The 16,761-nt window shown below is 40.5% G+C and overlaps 1 protein-coding gene across 1 annotated transcript in view; it reads right to left on the reverse strand.

The window, feature by feature from the left end:
* The window catches only part of SLC7A11 (solute carrier family 7 member 11), an 81,260-nt gene that overhangs the window by 35,644 nt on the left and 28,855 nt on the right, over positions 1 to 16,761 (reverse strand). Inside the window, exon 6 of the mRNA XM_075127648.1 lies at positions 13,529 to 13,573. Coding sequence (XP_074983749.1) covers positions 13,529 to 13,573 — 45 coding nt within the window. The remainder of the gene's footprint in view (positions 1 to 13,528; positions 13,574 to 16,761) is intronic.

The raw sequence follows: 16,761 nt of genomic DNA on the forward strand, positions 1-16,761 counted from the left end.
ATCATCAACTTGTCACGGGACTTCAGATGTCAAAGAGGCATGAATGGGGCGAGATGTAGGTATATGAAAACCTAGAAAGTTTCACTGTTACATGTGAAGTAAAATAAAGCTAAGATTGAAATCCTGACAAATACCCAGGTGGATTATGGGTAAAAGGTTTTACTTCTCTTAGCAAGGTGGATTTATTGTAACTATGCTTCACATAAGCAAACAAAAGAAAAGCAAACACACCACACACTCAGCAGATTAGCACATCAGTAGATGAAACGCTGGGGCTTGACACAAAGTAAATGGAGGCACAGTGATGCACCACATCACAATGCAAACAAAACATGAAATACAGAGATAAGCCAGAACTGTTAGCCACTGACAATTCTGACAATAAATACAAGCAACATCTCTGAGCCACTAAACCAGCATAAACTGTAAAATTCTATAACCACAAACCTTGGTGTAAACTTTTTCCCCTCAAGTGGTCCCTTTACTTCCAAACCTGGAGTTATTTTGGTCCCCACCTTTGGAGAAACTTAGAAGTTGTGGAGATCGAGGGATGGGGAAACTGAGTTTCCTTGTATTGAGTTTTTAAGAATAGTGTCCCCTCAAGGGGAAGGAGCTTGGGTCTTTATGGATTTGGCAGGGGGAAAAGCCTCCCAACACAGTGGATGTTAGGTCTTACCACTCAGAACTTCATGGATGGGCACCTGACTCATGTGGACCTGTTGGCCTTACCTTCCACCAGTAGCGTGGCACATGCTGGAATCACGCCATGATTGTCTTCAAATATTATAAAGCCCCAATGGAACTGTCATATTGAAATCAGAATGGTGTGCAAGGGACAATGCACTTCCCCCTTTCTTGTGGACAGGGGGGATCATCCCAGAAAATAGCCATTGATTCCTGGTACTCCATCATTATCCTGACCAGAAACAATAGTTTGGTATCTTATTACAGTGCATGCTCCTGCTTGACAACTTGTATCACTAGCCAACCAGTAGGATCATGCCTTTCTCACCTAATGGAAATTACATTTCTAAGCTTCCATGCATTGTTCTGCAAATGTATCCCTAAATAAACTGCACTGACCAGATTAGAGTTACTTTCACTTATAATTTTGAAATCTTTACATGGTTTAAATTGTTTTCAGAATCTGCTTCAGGATTTATGCGGCTCCCCGGAAGGTCAATCATTCCCATATTCATCTCAGCTTATGCCATTTACCCTCAGCAGATGAAGATATCTAAACAGAGATGGGAACCAATTCTTGATATCTATCTTAACCACATCTTAACAAAGAGGTTTCAGAGTAACAGCCATGTTAGTCTGTATTTGCAAAAAGAAAAGGAGTACTTGTGGCACCTTAGAGACTAACCAATTTATTTGAGCATAAGCTTTCGTGAGCTACAGCTCACTTCATCCACAGTATGCATCCGATGAAGTGAGCTGTAGCTCACGAAAGCTTATGCTCAAATAAATTGGTTAGTCTCTAAGGTGCCACAAGTACTCCTTTTCTTTTAACAAAGAGATTGTTCTCACAGCCTGCCTCCTCTCCCAGTGTGATTATACAGATCACTTACCAGCTCATTCACAATCTCTTAACATCCTTGTGGCAATTACAATGATTACTTCTGTGGGAAAGTAATACTGAAAAAGACTTATCAGCTTCTAATGCAGTAACTGTTGCACCCTCCTTGAAAAAGAGCTAATCATGCTCTCTGCTCTTCCCGCCATACCCATTCCATCTTTTGTGTCCACCTGCTCCCCTCTTCAAGCTTCTTGGTTGCCTGGTCCACTTCACCTCTTCTTCCCCTGCACATGTTCCTCACTTCTTGCTTCCCTTCTGCCCCCAGACATGTTGCCCAACCATCTGATCCTCTTCTCTCCTTGCTTCTGTAGTCATAATATCTGGCAGCCTCATTCCTTTCTTCCCTGTATATTCCTCACCAATGATAGCTGGCAGCTCATTTCCTCTGCCCCTCCTCCTCTTACGTAGCAGCAACTATGTAGGACAGGCAGTTCCTTCTGCTTAATCCAGATGCTTTTACAGGCATCCACATTCTGCTTTGCAATGAAGACCCTAGACTCCCATAGAAGCTTCTGGAAACAAGGACAGCCAGCATCATGTGACCAGCCATCTCTGTGTAAACCACCACCATGTGTCATCAGTGGTTGATAGACTATAGACTGGGAGTCACTAATGTAAACAAGAGTTCCTGTAACAGGGTGGCTCACCTCTTGAAGTCTGGGGCTCATTAACTCTGGTTACAGAATGAGCCACATCTGGGAGAGAGAGAGTAAGGTGATTATCCTATAAAGAGCAGCAGGAGGTTGCAATGAAGGGGAGGGGAGTTGTGGCAGAGTTTTCAGAATGAGGAAAGGCTCTGTCAGGGATGACCCTGAAACCAGGAGAGTTGTCCCAGGCAGAGAGGCCTGGGACAGACCTTGACCAAGCAAGGGAGAAATTGCAAAGGTGACAGGTGGGAGAGCCTGAAAAGAGGAGGAAGAGAAACCTTGTGTTGTGAGGACCATGCATGGACTTTGGTATTCTGAGTTTTATTTGCAATTTATGTTATATTAATAAACCTCGTCCTCAAGGAGAGGTATTTTTGACCCAGAAAAAGGCCTAGACATTCCAAGAGGGGAAGCTGATGCAGGCTGCCTACAATGTGACCGTTGGTCATGAGGGAGCAAAAGGAAAGTGGCTGGGCCTGGTTACTGTACCCCACAGAAACAGAAACACATACCTTGGCCAATGTCAAATACAATATCATGGCCTTCTCCCTAGCAATTCATTTGTCCCTTTTCTCCTGTTCCCCAGTTACATTTGCCCTATCCCTCTTTTTCATTGGACAACCAACAGCCTTTGTTATTCCCATGCTTATACCCTTTTAAAACATCTGCATTGCTTTCCTAAAATGTGCAAACTCGTAAGTCTAACAAGCTGACATGACTTATGATTGGATCCTACATCAGTCAGTTAGGAGAGAGTGAAAAAGTAATAACCAGGCTAGAACTTCTCTTTTTATTAGGATACACATATCTACAGATGTAAATACATGACAGCAACACTGATAAAAGCAACCCTGAGCCTATCACATTTATTTTTGATATCCCTTCATACTCCCTTTGTTCCTCCTTATGTGTCCACACATGGTAGGTGCCTGATGCTAAGTCTTATTGCACAGGAATAATAATTTTAACTATAAAACAATAGTTGTATCTAAACAGTCAGATAAGGTTGGGTCTTCAAAGCCCAAGGATCCAATCCTACAGTCTTTACTAATGTTTAAATGGAATTATTATGTGTGGATGGATTTCTCACACAAAGATTGTTTGACATTTTGCCCTATTATAATTGGAGAAGCGATCTAATGTTGCTATTTTGATAGTGAATTGGTGCATTTAACCTATTTCACTGTAATTTTATGAGGCATCCCTGTTGTTCTACTCCATGTTAAAACATATCTCTGCAACATTTATAGAAGCCACAGATTAGATCAGCCTCGATCCTGACTGATACACTCATGCATTGATTGGCATATCAGCTGAGTCTTTGTCACAAATAGCTCTTACTGGCAGCCAATCTACTAAACAGAGCATCACACTTCTGAATTTTTACATTAAAATAGAGAGACAATGAAGTGGATATAGTAGACAGAAGGCCAGAAAGTCATCTGATTTTAAAGTACTAGTGGGTTGTCTCCTCAGAAAACCAATTCAGAAGTCACATAGGTTTTCGGAAAACAGCCAGTGGCAGAGATTACTAATGCCTTAAGATGCAGCTAGAGATAATTTCTATTTCCCATGGCATGGGAAATGACTCTCTGTGCATGTTTCCGAACCAGCTGTAAAAATGACTTGGAAAACTGGAGGAAAAGAGAAAAGCCATGCAGAAGCGATTAACCATCACAGATGTTACAGTTTGAACTAATAATTATTGGGCTGATCAGTTTCTAAATGTGCAGTCTTTAAATATACACACAAAGGGACAAATCCTGGAAAGCAGTGCACTGACCCAGCAGCTGGGGTTTTTCATGGGGTAAGGAAGAAGAATCATCCTCCACCGAACTGCAGCCTGTACTGTGGCCTGAGGCTGCAGTAGCCTTTATGCTGCCTGCACTCTACTTGAGGGGAGAAAATGACAGGGGCATTCATATAGTGATTCATTGTCCCTGCTCTCTCCCAGCACATCACCTTCAGATGGACTCATATCACTATCATGTGTATGTGTCATAATAGCCGAGGTGGAGGAATTGCTTTCCAAACCGAAAAAACTTTTTTGTACACATGTTCTGGGCCCACAGGAGCTGAACTGCATGACGCAAACTGTGCTCCCCAAATTCTGCCTCTGACCTCTCCCAAACTGGCAACACCTCAGTGCAGTGGGCTCTGCTACAGCCACAGAGCAGAGAGCAGGATTTGTCCCATAATATCAAGGCTTTGCATTAAACAGATAAAAGCAAGGGAATTCGGAGTTAGAGGGCTGAGTTTGCATCCTTAATTTATCATGTTGTAGATAATAGGTATCGTAGCTCACATTATGCCAGGCCACAAAGTGTTCTGAGAACCCTAGTCAGCTGCAATGGGCAAACGTTTGTAGCAGGAGGATTAAGATGACCAGGCAGCCCAACTCTGAATATGTCGAAAGGCATTTTTAACTGACTCAACAGAATGGAACAGACACTTTCACCAGAAAATTATTCAACTGCCTAGATGAGCATGGAACCTGAGAAATATTCCACCGATATATATTCAAGCCAGTGGGCAGATAGTTCAGCCAGGACACATAAAATAAAGCCTCAAACTATGGTTCAATTCAAGTCCCTTTCCACTGAGCTGCTTTATTAATACAAAAAGGATACTAAATAAGAACAAAGCAACTTAGAATGCAAGGCCATTCCAGCTTTCAGCCTTTTCTGCTCTTTCCTTTAGGTAGCCTCCACTTACAGCTGCCCTGTTTCCCCACCTCAAATCACCCATGTGAGAGGTAGGGATGTCAAAGGTTCTTCTTAGAACTCCTCACATCTGAGCCATAACGAGTACGGTCAGTCCTTGTCACAATTCATGCATATGGGCCGCAAATTGCAAAACACAATCACTGTTGTTTTTCAGCTGCTTTTTTAAAAAATGCCCCAAAGTCTTAACTGGCCTGCATTTTAAATTAACAACAGTCAGGCAATTTAGTCCAAAAATGAAAGCATTTTGAAGCTTCAGAAGCTATGGAAAGCACCTGAAATGAGTCAGGATTTTTATTTTTAATTGCACTCTCAATTTTCAAAGAGCTGAACAGATTTCCCCCCCAATCTAGGAATGAAAGGCCAAGTTTCAGAAAGGAATTTATAGGTAATTTAGGAAGACCTAAAAATTGGTCGATATAATGCAAATGCAAACATAATTTTAGCTGTATGGGGCCAGCCAACACTCTCAGCAAATGTGCAAAGGTACAGGAAAGTTCACTTTAGCAAGACAGATTCTCAGACTGGCAAACCAACTCTCCCACCTCAAGCAATCATGATAAATACCTAGTCCATGACTGAATTACATGCATGTGTCATTTCGTTGTATGCATTTTCAGAGGCTTCATCAGGAGCAAAACCAATGTTTACTTTCTAGGTAGGAAATTCCACCAGTTAAATTCATCTGCTTTGTTTGCCATGATCAGCAGATTCTCTTACTAGTTAACGAGTTACAGGTACATGAAGATTTGATTGTGAAACCATTACTTCAATTTTCCAGACTCTTCATGGATAAAATAGCATTGTAATCTTAAAGACAACAGCAGACCACCCCTTCAGCTTCTATCTCTGTTAGCAGCAAATGAGGTAGAGGTCCTACCTCTGGATATCATCTGGAGTCAGAAAGGCAGGAAGTATCTGAACCACAATTCAGTATCTCTCTCCGTTCAGAGCTCTTGGTACAGCTTAGCTCAGTATATGATTATTATGTATCATTTTTGCACAGAAGTGCCCCTTTAATGAAGCTATAGGAAGTGAGTTATGCTGCAGACTATGGATCTGATCCAAAGCTCACTGAAGTAAATTGGAGACTTTCCAGGAATCCAGGTATTTCAATGGGCATCGAATCAGGAGCAGCATCTCAAAGTTCTGCAGAAGTTGATGGGAGTTTAAGGTCCTGATCACCTTGCATTATTTATTCTAGGGCTGTACGTGAAATTTTAGAAATATAATTTCGAGAAAAACATGATGTAGAAATATTTGTTTTTTTCTCAATGATTCTGAGATAAAGAATAAAGATTCCAAAACAAAATATCACAAGACACAAAAAAGTATACTGAGGAAAAATGAAGGAAAATATAAAATTGCCCTTCAATTTTTACTTGAGGGTAGCTGGACACCTTATAAATTCACACCATCCACTGGACTTTGTAAAGCATTTGAAAGATTAATACAGGTCACCTTTGATTACCTCATGATAAAATATTACAATATAATCCTATAATTTCTGTACCACTTATTTGGCACTTTGGCAGTACATGAACAAATTGACTTGGAGCCAAATGTATCTGTTATGCTTATCTGAAGCAGACTAATGCAAGAAGGATTTTGATCCCAAGGAACAGTAACTGTGTTCCTCCATGCAGGATATATTAATCTGGGTACAAACTTCCAAAGAGAGGGGAAAAAATAGAGCTGCCTAACTGCAGTTTGAGAATAGCTCTGCTGTATTTTACTAGAAAAGAAAATTGCATCCATTGCATCCACAGCCCTACGACCTGATCCTGCAAAGATTCACACATGTGGCTACATAGACTATGAGTCACGCAACTTACATCACTGAACACAAGTCTAGGATGAGGGCCTTAAAGTGCATAAAGGAGGAGCCATCTCCTTGTGAATAAACTGTATAAATTATTTGAACACAGCTTTTCAAAATCCAGACTTTTCAAACCTAGAAGTAGCAGCTAGTTTATAAATATAATGCTTTGTACTTCTATTCATTTTTCATCTGAAGATCTCAAAGCACTTTACAAACATCAAGAGATTGATTCGATGGGCTTCAAATCAGGCTCTAAACCTTTTAAAACCTACATGAAGTAAGATATTATCCCCATTTCACAGCTCTGTAAACTGAGAAACAAAGAGCTTAAAGCCAACATTTTTAAATTGAAAAACTCCATTTTAGGTACCTCATTTTCATAGATGCTGCGCAGGAACAACTCACATTGAAGTCAATTGGAATTGTGGGTGCTCCATGTAACCCAAACTTACACAGTGTTTTTGTCTCTCTTTCTCTCTTGTGGTTATGCCACAGAGAGAGGTTAATGGACCTGCTACAGCTTTGCAGTAACAGCTGCATTTTCTAGCTCAAGTAGTAGAGACTCATACTTTTAGATTCAGAACTTCTGGGTTTGAACCCTGCTGCCCACAAGCCATCAAGGGTATTGACTTGTTGGTGACAGCGTGATTCAAGTTATTGACTTACATTGACATTTTGGAGCATCACACTGTGCCATGTCAAATATTAAAAGGCCACAAACCACACATGTGTTGTAATTTCACACACACATTTTTGAGACCTCTCTCGTTTCATTCATCTGTGTCCATATCATACTCAGACATTTTTGAAAAATTTCCAGGACAGTTTTTCCCCTTTCAGTTTTCATTGATGCTAGGTGTGACATTCAAGTGTTAATTAATACAAATTGGATGCAGACCATATATTAATTAAACATGACACTCAAATTATTTAAACCCAATACAAAATCAAGATTATACAAAGCATTTTGGTACCCTGCTTTTCCAAAATGACTGATAATATCAAGCCTTGGTAACTTGCTATAAGTCTACTGCTTCTTGGCTCCTTAGAAAAGAAGGAATAAATGAAGTGAAAAGAACACTGGAAAAGTCTAATAGACAAACTGACTAATCTCAGACCCCAAGGTCATAGCAAAGCAATTCATTTCTTGGCTTTTCCACAGCACAAGACATGATTTATCAATCTGAGAGCAGGCTTACAAACACTATACATCTCAATAATACATCCTTTGCACTGTGTAACTTTTTAAACAATGATAGATTGCCTGTGTTGAACCAAAGTTATATTACAAACAGAAACAAAATATTTGCAACAAAATGACCCTTAAAAAAAGAAGTATGCCAAATATAGTTAATCACAATGGCTAATTGTGCCATTTTAGAGCATAGAAGTTTCCTAATATATATGCCTCCAGGGATTTTACCAACTTCACATATTGTTACACATCAGGACACTAAACAAATGTCTTCTTTTCTTCATCATTTGATGCTGCTAATATTGGATACCATTGCAGTAGATTTGTTTTTTAAAATATAACAATAGTAAAAAACAACCACGTATATTTCCAAAGAGAAAGGATGGTTTTGTGGTTAAAACTAGATTGTGACTCAGGAGATCTGGATTTAATTTTCAGCTACACCACTGTCTTCCTATTTGACCTTGAGCAAGTAGTTAATGACTGAGTCAGATTCCCATCTGTAAAATGGGAATAATACTTTCTTCTGTCTTTACTATTCATACTCTAATCTTGCACTGTGACTCGTGCAGGCTCGGCAGTCCACTTACATACATACGTAATGCAGGATTGGGGTTTTAAACTATCAACAATTCTGAACAGGGACCATCTCCCAACCTACTATCTGTTTGTGCAGTACCTGACTGAGTGGGGATCTGATCTTGATTGGGCCCTCAAGGCACAACTCTAATGCAAATACAGACTGATAATTTCTATAGCATCTTTCATCCCAAGGGCTCGTAAACGTTCTTTACAAACTAGGGTTCTGATCCTGAAATCCAATCTTTGCTGAAGAGCGACAATGAAGGGATGGATATCTGTAGTTAAGGTCTTGGCCAAAGACTATGAGGCAGTATAAGTTAGCGCAAAGCACAAAATAAACCTAAAGACCATATATGAGATTAATCTGAAGGTTCAATGGGCCCAATTTCCAGTCCTCTACATTTTACTTTCTGATACTGCTTCCTCTGTCATTTTTAAAGTAACAAGCTTGCTTGCTTTCAGAGTACCGGTTGTTAGCTCATTAACCGGTTTTTCAGTCCTGACAAGGCCTGATCCTTATCATGTATGAAAAAATGAAGAGAACACAGCTGCAGATGGCATGGTTGCATGATGTAATTTTTAATGAAGTTTTACTTTTAGGTTTCAGAGTAACAGCCGTGTTAGTCTGTATTCGCAAAAAGAAAAGGAGTACTTGTAGCACCTTAGAGACTAACCAATTTATTTGAGCATGAGCTTTCGTGAGCTACAGCTCACTTCATCAGATGTATGAAGTGAGCTGTAGCTCACGAAAGCTCATGCTCAAATAAATTGGTTAGTCTCTAAGGTGCTACAAGTACTCCTTTTCTTTTTACTTTTAGGGTTATTCAAATATTTTTATCTTGAATAAGAATCCTTATTGACCCAGTACATATATGTAGAAGTTAATTTTACACTGCAGAAAAAGAAAAGATTTCACTGCAATTCCAAATATTCTTGGTTAACAAAATTATTTCAAGTTATTAAAAAATGCATAGTTGAGCAGCTGAACACTGTGACCTCAAAGTCTGCATGAAGCGATCATTAACCTCCATGTTACTTCAGGTCCCATTAGTACACTAGGGGCTTTGCTCTTTACACTTGTGCTTACAACAAATAAAGAATGAAACTCCAGGCTTGAGAATAAGGTAATTAACAGAGTTTCACTAGGAAATAAAAAACACACCTACCCTTAAATCTTTAAATGCACTTTTCAAAGTAAATAAGGGGTATATACCGTGTCTGAAGTGGGACTCAATGCTCCTCCATCCCAAGGCCAATAGTATTTTCAGTTTTAAAAAGTAAATAAAGGATTATCACGCATTTTCTTTTGGTTTATTTTCTCTTCCACTGTGTCTTCTGTAGCTTCAAGTATCTTTCCCCCCTCCTATTCAGCATCTGTGTATTCTCTATCACTTCTGTCTATCTGGGTTTTTACATCAACTTGGTATCCGAGTGCCTCAGGCTCAGAGGATTTAACCTATTTAAGGCCCTGATCCTGCAATTTGTTGCCTGAGTGCAGACAGCTGCCCCCTGCACAAATTCCTGCTGACTTTAAGGGGGTTTGTGTGGGTGCTGCGGGCCTAACCGTGCACAACCAATTGCAGACTGTCTCGTACACACACAGTTCCCAGCTGGAGGAGCTGTGGGGTGGCACGTTTTGGAGTTATTTGTTAATTATTACATAGAATTTTCTAATATATTTGATACACCCCAATAATGTTCCTGGTCCTGTACATGACACAGAAGAGAAGACAATATATGACCTGAAGAGTTTATAATCTAGAAGACAATCAAGCAGCTGTCTGCATCTCCCTGTGCTCTTTAGCATGGACTCTAAAGTATTGGTCCGTTCCACTCACTTCATAATGCAGATATGGAGAGGGATTCATAGGATGAGCCATTGAAAAGGGGACTATGCACCAAATATGGGCATTTGACAGCTTTGTTATAAGGACGGTAGGTGCCCTAACATCTCCCTATTCCTAGTGATGTAATTAGTCAAATTCTCCACAAAACTCTTTAGGCACATTTTGTTGCAGGCTGGCAGAAAGCTGGTTGACACTGTTTGAGAATCAGCTGATCATTCACCCAAGTACCAGCTGCCAGTTATTTTACATGCTCTGCCACACCCAGAAATGCACAACTGTGACTGATTCTGAAGCAAACATTTACCTTGGCACATCACAACACAGAAGGAATCACCACAAACTTCCTTGCTCCTGAAGTAATTTACATCTACAGCCATTTACAAATATATTACAAATTACACACCTGGAGGAGTCACAAATGTTAACTAGCTCAAGGCACCACCCTTAGTTTTTGTTTAAATCCCATCATGTAATACCACTCCAACACTGACATACTATGTGTGATCTTTAACATAACACTGATGGAAAGGATTCTAAGCAATGTCAGTATCACAGCTCGAAGACTTTATAAATAACAGCATGGCCTGACAAATACCCATCACCAGCTGCTGTTTAGGGGCCTGAGACTCAATGCTCATTGAAGTCAATGGAAACACTCCCATTATTTCAGGGGCTGTTGAGTCAGCCCCTATTAATATTAGTCAAAGCTATCTTCAAAAGCCCCCCCCCCCTTTTTTTTTTTTTTTGCCACAATAGCTAGGCAATGGTATCTTTCTACTGTATCTCTGGAGAAATTTCAGATGTAGAATTCCTCTCAGTATGCTTAACAGCAAGCAGCATCTTTACAATTCAGCCTTCATGCAGCAAGCGAATTTTAAAAAAACATCCATTGTTTAATTACTTCTGTTTCAGGACTGTTTAATGGAGTCTAAAAAGCCGCATTCAGCATAGCACGTAATAATTTGTTTAGTCCAATTGTGTTTTGATAGTTATTAAATAGTGCATTGGAAACCCTTGTCTTTTTCTTATGTACTTCTACATTCATGTGGAGAATGTGTCATCAGATGCACAGTAAACATAGTAAACCTTCCTTTATCTCTTATGCAAAAAGCACCCTGACTAGGAAGAGTGATAAACTGATGCTTCAGCAGCTTTGTAGCATGGAGGAAGCAACCCTACACATGTAAAGCTGAGCCCCTTTTTCTGAAACTATCTTTTAATGGAACACATCAAATCAGCTGGACTATCAGAGTTCTGAAACAATACAGATCGCCACAATTCTTTGGTCTGCTCCAGCTGTGCAAAGCAGCCACAATACCACCTTAACCAGCTCTCTAAAGATTCTCCATAACTAAGGGGAATCCCACAATGGATGTTCCCATGAGAAAGGGGGTATACCTGGGGCAGCCTTAAAGCCACCTTCATGCTCCCCTCTTCCCAAGTTGTACTGCGTACACCTCAGCTGCAGATAAGGATCTAGCCCACTATATGTATACTCTGTTGGAGGTAATATTATTTTTATTTGTACTTTTAAAGAAAGAATAGTGTCCCTTACGTTCTAACCAGCAGAGCAGCAATATGCTCAGAAATACATAATACCTGATCTCACACTCATTTAACCCAATCGCAAAAAACTTGTGCTGACCTAAACAGAAGCAGGACAGTTCCAAAATTATCCATAACAAAAATAATTAGTAATATTGCTTAATTACAATATATTCTTCAGTGTGCAAGTTCTCAAAGAGATTTAACTGTGTGGAAAGTCTGGTGGGGATTTTGTGTGCGTGCACATGTGCATTTTTAAAAGAACACCTCATCTATATTGATAATAGCCATATAACTTACAGAGCCAGGAGAGGAATAGTGTCGAATACAAACCCTTGACCACCTCACCTGCACTCTGCCCACTAATGCATCTCCCCAGGACTTACAGTAGCATTCCAGACACTTGAACATAAGCAATAAGACTAATAACAAATAAACAAAACAAAAAAACTGCTAGAAAAAGGTTCTTTTCCCCCACCAAAAGAAATGTAGACTTCTCTCATTCTTTCTCACAAGATTATACTGTTCTGATGAATATGTGTGTGTGTTGTATACACACTGTATACAGAAAGGTGCTTACCCTTCCCTTTATATTTATGACAGCATACAGCCCACAAGTGTCCATTTTACCATCTTTACATAGCTTTTCCCAGGTTTTCACAGCTCAGAAGCCAAATGACTTATTTTCAGAATCTAGCCATTTTTTCTTTAAGGAGCATATTCATTTGTAATTATTAGGGGCAGACAACCAATAAGAGTCAAAAGGAAATCCATACAGTTTTTTTACAGGTGACAAGAGCAACAAGCTCATATTGGTTGTGAAAGACTGACACACGCTCACGTTGCTTGTTGTGTTACTCCGTGGATAACATTTACAGAGATAACCCTATGAGTGTCAGATGCTGGGTCTACAAACTCAGGCTTGTGGGGCTCAGACTACAGTGCTAAAAACAGCTGTGTAGAAATTGCAGTTCAAGCTGGAGACTGAAGTCCACCTCCCTCCCTAGTCTTCAGAGCCCGAGCTTCAACCCAAGCCCAAATGTCCTCACAGCTATTTGTAGCGTCATAACATGAGTCCCACAAGTCCAAATCTGTAGACATGAGCTTTGAGACTCACGGCAGTGGGTTGCTACTTGCTCTGTAGATATACCCTGTGTGACTAAATCAAGTTATTCTTTTGCTGAACTGTAGAATTAGCTGTTTAGATCACTATTTAAACAACAGAAAAATTGTCACATAATATAACATTCAGAAACATTCTTGGGCCTGATTCTCCCTAGAAGGACACAAATAACTTCCACTGAATGAAACCATTGGTAGTTATTCGTATCCTGAAGGTGAGATTCAGAACTCTGGAGATCTACTTACTCTTCTGCTTTCTCTGCATATGAAAGCAGAATGCACAATGAGGTCACCAAGGGCCAGAAAGAGCAAATCTTCAAGCAACAGCAATTCAAATAGATACCAGATCCGCTGGAAAAAACAACTTGACCAGCATGCAGTTTCCAGGGATCATTGCTTTTTCTACAGCATTTTAACGTTATGATCATTTTTAAAAGGAAAGGGGGGGAAATAAGGTACCTACTTCTCAGGATTTTCCACTTCTTCAGTAACAAAATTGAGGTAAAACCTAGAAAATGAGAGAAAACTTTTACAAAACTTTAGTGCATTTTCATCCTAGATTAATTTTCCAACAGTCATGTAGATGTTCTTAATTCATTAAACAGACCTGCCCATTATCACATTTTCTTTAGAGACCTACCTTTGCAATTATACCGAGGAAGGAAATCACACCTATTTATCCTTCTGCCTTCCTTCCATTTTGGAGGAAAAGTTGGCTTGCTAGTTATCAAGGAGAATACGACACCAGACAAAATCCTACACAATGCCAATGTGGACTGACATTGCACTTAGGGTTTTTTACCAAGCTCACATACTGAAAAAAGTGTGGCCAAAAATCCCCCTTAAGCCACATAAATCTCAGTCTTAGGCCCTAGCCTTAAGCTTGCATTTGAGAGAATGTCTTATAAATGTTATATCAGTGACCTTGACCAGGCCTTTGGAGCAACCAGAATAGAAGCAATTTCAAAAGAATCCATCTCAGACTTTAACTACAACTTTCCAGTATTGGCTAATGTCATGTATATAGCCAGTAACCAAGGTCATTAATCCTGCAAGCTATGACACTGATCACTGCATGATCAATGAGGCCTTTGCACTCCAGTGTAAGAGCTAGACAAAGCTGTGTATCTGCATGCATAAGGCTATGCAGAGGCCATAGTCCTACACACTGAGCACGAGTAAGTCTCAAACTTCTTGAGTAATTGTTCCCTAACTTGCAAATGCACAGAGTAAAAAAAGGGAGGGGGGAGTAACGTAAGGATGTTGGTTTATACCTAGTAAAGCAGTTAGCTACGTGATCATCTCTTAACTCTCATTCCAGCTGCTAGACAGAAATAATTTGGTGGCCATGCAGCAGCTCTCTCAGTAATGCAAGATTGTGTTTCCCTACATTCTTTGTTCTGCTTCTCACCCACCACTGATATACACAATACTCTGCTCCTGCACTATGCAGGATAAAATTCCAGACATAGCCAATAAAACATCCCTGCTCTTCATTTTACTACTGCCTCTTAGGGCGCGTATTAAATTCAGCCAGTAACCTGGGTCACAACCATAGGCGCCAACTTTTCCTGGTGCCGGTGGGTACTCGTGCCTCCCCGCCCCCAGCCCCAACTCCACTCCTGCCCCACCCCCATTCCAACCCCTTCCCCAGAGTCCCCGCCCCAACTTCACCCCTCCCTGCCCCATTGGACTCCTTCCCCAAATCCCCGTCCTGCCCCTGCCTCTCCCCCACCTTCTCCCCGCTCCTCCTCCCCTCCCTCCCACAGCTTGTTACATCGTGAAACAGCTATTTCGCGGCGGCAAGCACTGGGAGGAGAAGCGGGGAAGTCGTGCTCATGGGGGGAGGCGGAGGTGAGCTTGGGTGGGGCAGGGAGCTGCTGGTGGGTGCAGAGCACACACCAATTTTTCCCCATGGTGCTCCAGCCATGGAGCACCTACGGAGTCAGCACCTATGGTCACAACACCAAATTTTGCCCTGCTTCTTCACAGTTATTTTATTGGATTAAATTAGCCACATGTGACTAACCCAGCAAGGCTAGTGTGTGACATACCTCTTAGTGCTCTGGTCTGTTCTGCTCTAAAGCTATCAGTTTGAGCTAGTGACAAAGAGAGAGAGGTAGCTTGGAAGAAGCACTGGCAAAAGTTAGATCTGATTCTCTTTACTAATTTTGTAAATGGCAAATAAGGACCTAGGATTAAAAGTCGGTAGCTGGGAAAGGCAAGGCAAAAAGTGATTACTTTTATTTTAAATGTACGTTTTGAGGAGCTCAGTGTTTTGGTTGGGAAAGGGAGGTACCTAGGTCTAAGAGGTATAAAGATAATATTTTTAAAACCTATTTTACAGCCTCAAGGGTGAGTAATGTCCAAACAAGGGGTTTTCAAAAGTAGCAATAAAACAAAAATTATCATTAAGGGGAGTATTTTAAGCCAGAGTCCATTTCACAGGTAAATGAGAGAAAGAAAGAAGAGGGGGGAGGGAAGAGAGATTTCATATAATCAGGAAGATTTCTTTCAGCTTTCAAAATGCCAGCTCTATTTTCTGAACCTGTGGATTCTCTAGGGTGCCCCCCACACAATTGAATGTGTTTTGTTCAGTAATTCGCTGGGCATGTTTGTAATGCCCTTCTACAAAAGGGGAGTTACAGGCTGGCAGAGAATTCAAATATCTGACTCTACCCATTGCCACCCCTCCCACCTCCAAAAAGAACCAAACCCTTATCATTCAAGCCTCATCCTCTGTATAAGGCAAAGTGTTTTGGTGCCTGTGAGCAGTGTGTAAAGGGGGAAAAAAGGCTTCCAAACAGTTCTCAAAATAAACCCTGTCTGTGCATCGCAGTACGTTTTAAACTCCAGCTGCACAGTATATGGACATTGCACAATGTGGAACACCTATAGAGCATAAATAAATTATAAGGAAGAAGCTAAAAACACCAACCTGTTTCCAGCCTACAATAGTGTCATTAGTGACACGGAGAGAGAGAGAACTTGGAGGAAAGTTCTGAGTAAGATACTTTGAGCCAGATTCTGATACCATAGTTCACACCGACTAGTACTTTACTCCCACTAAAATGATATAAGGTGCTAGTCAACAAGTGCAAAATGGTCTTATATCACTACTTTGTGACCTAGCTAAAGTTATTAATATACCCTTCTAAGCACTCAGTTTTTACTTGTCTTTTGGGCTACATTTTCTTAAAAGTAGAGACCGAGGTCCACAGGAAACACAATTCCTCTTGCAAATTGTTTAACTGCCCATATAAAACAGTATTTGTGCATGCAATTACCCATATATTTAACAAAGGGAATGTTTTTTCCTGCTTTGCTTTTAATTAAAATGGATTATGAGAATTAAAGTATAGTCCTCCTTGTTCACTTCAGCTCTATCCTGAGGCCAAAAATGTAAATCAATAATTATTTTGAGCCAGATTCGTCCATGCTTACCTTACTCTGCAAAAATACTCTCTTTCCTTGATGGGGCTACCCACAGAGTAACTACTGAACATAAGTAAAACCAGCAGAATCTGTCTCTTAATACATCACGTAATTCAAACTAAGATATACATGAGGTGGTTGAATTCAGGATCCCAACAAAAGGAAGAAAGGAGAGCAGCAGAGAGTCCAGGACCCTGGACTTCAGAAAAGCAGACTTTGACTCCGTCAGGGAACTGATGGGCATGATCCCCTGAGAGGCTA

This window comes from Caretta caretta, chromosome 4 (genome assembly GCF_965140235.1).
Source record: "Caretta caretta isolate rCarCar2 chromosome 4, rCarCar1.hap1, whole genome shotgun sequence".
In the NCBI taxonomy this organism is placed as follows: Eukaryota; Metazoa; Chordata; order Testudines; family Cheloniidae; genus Caretta; species Caretta caretta.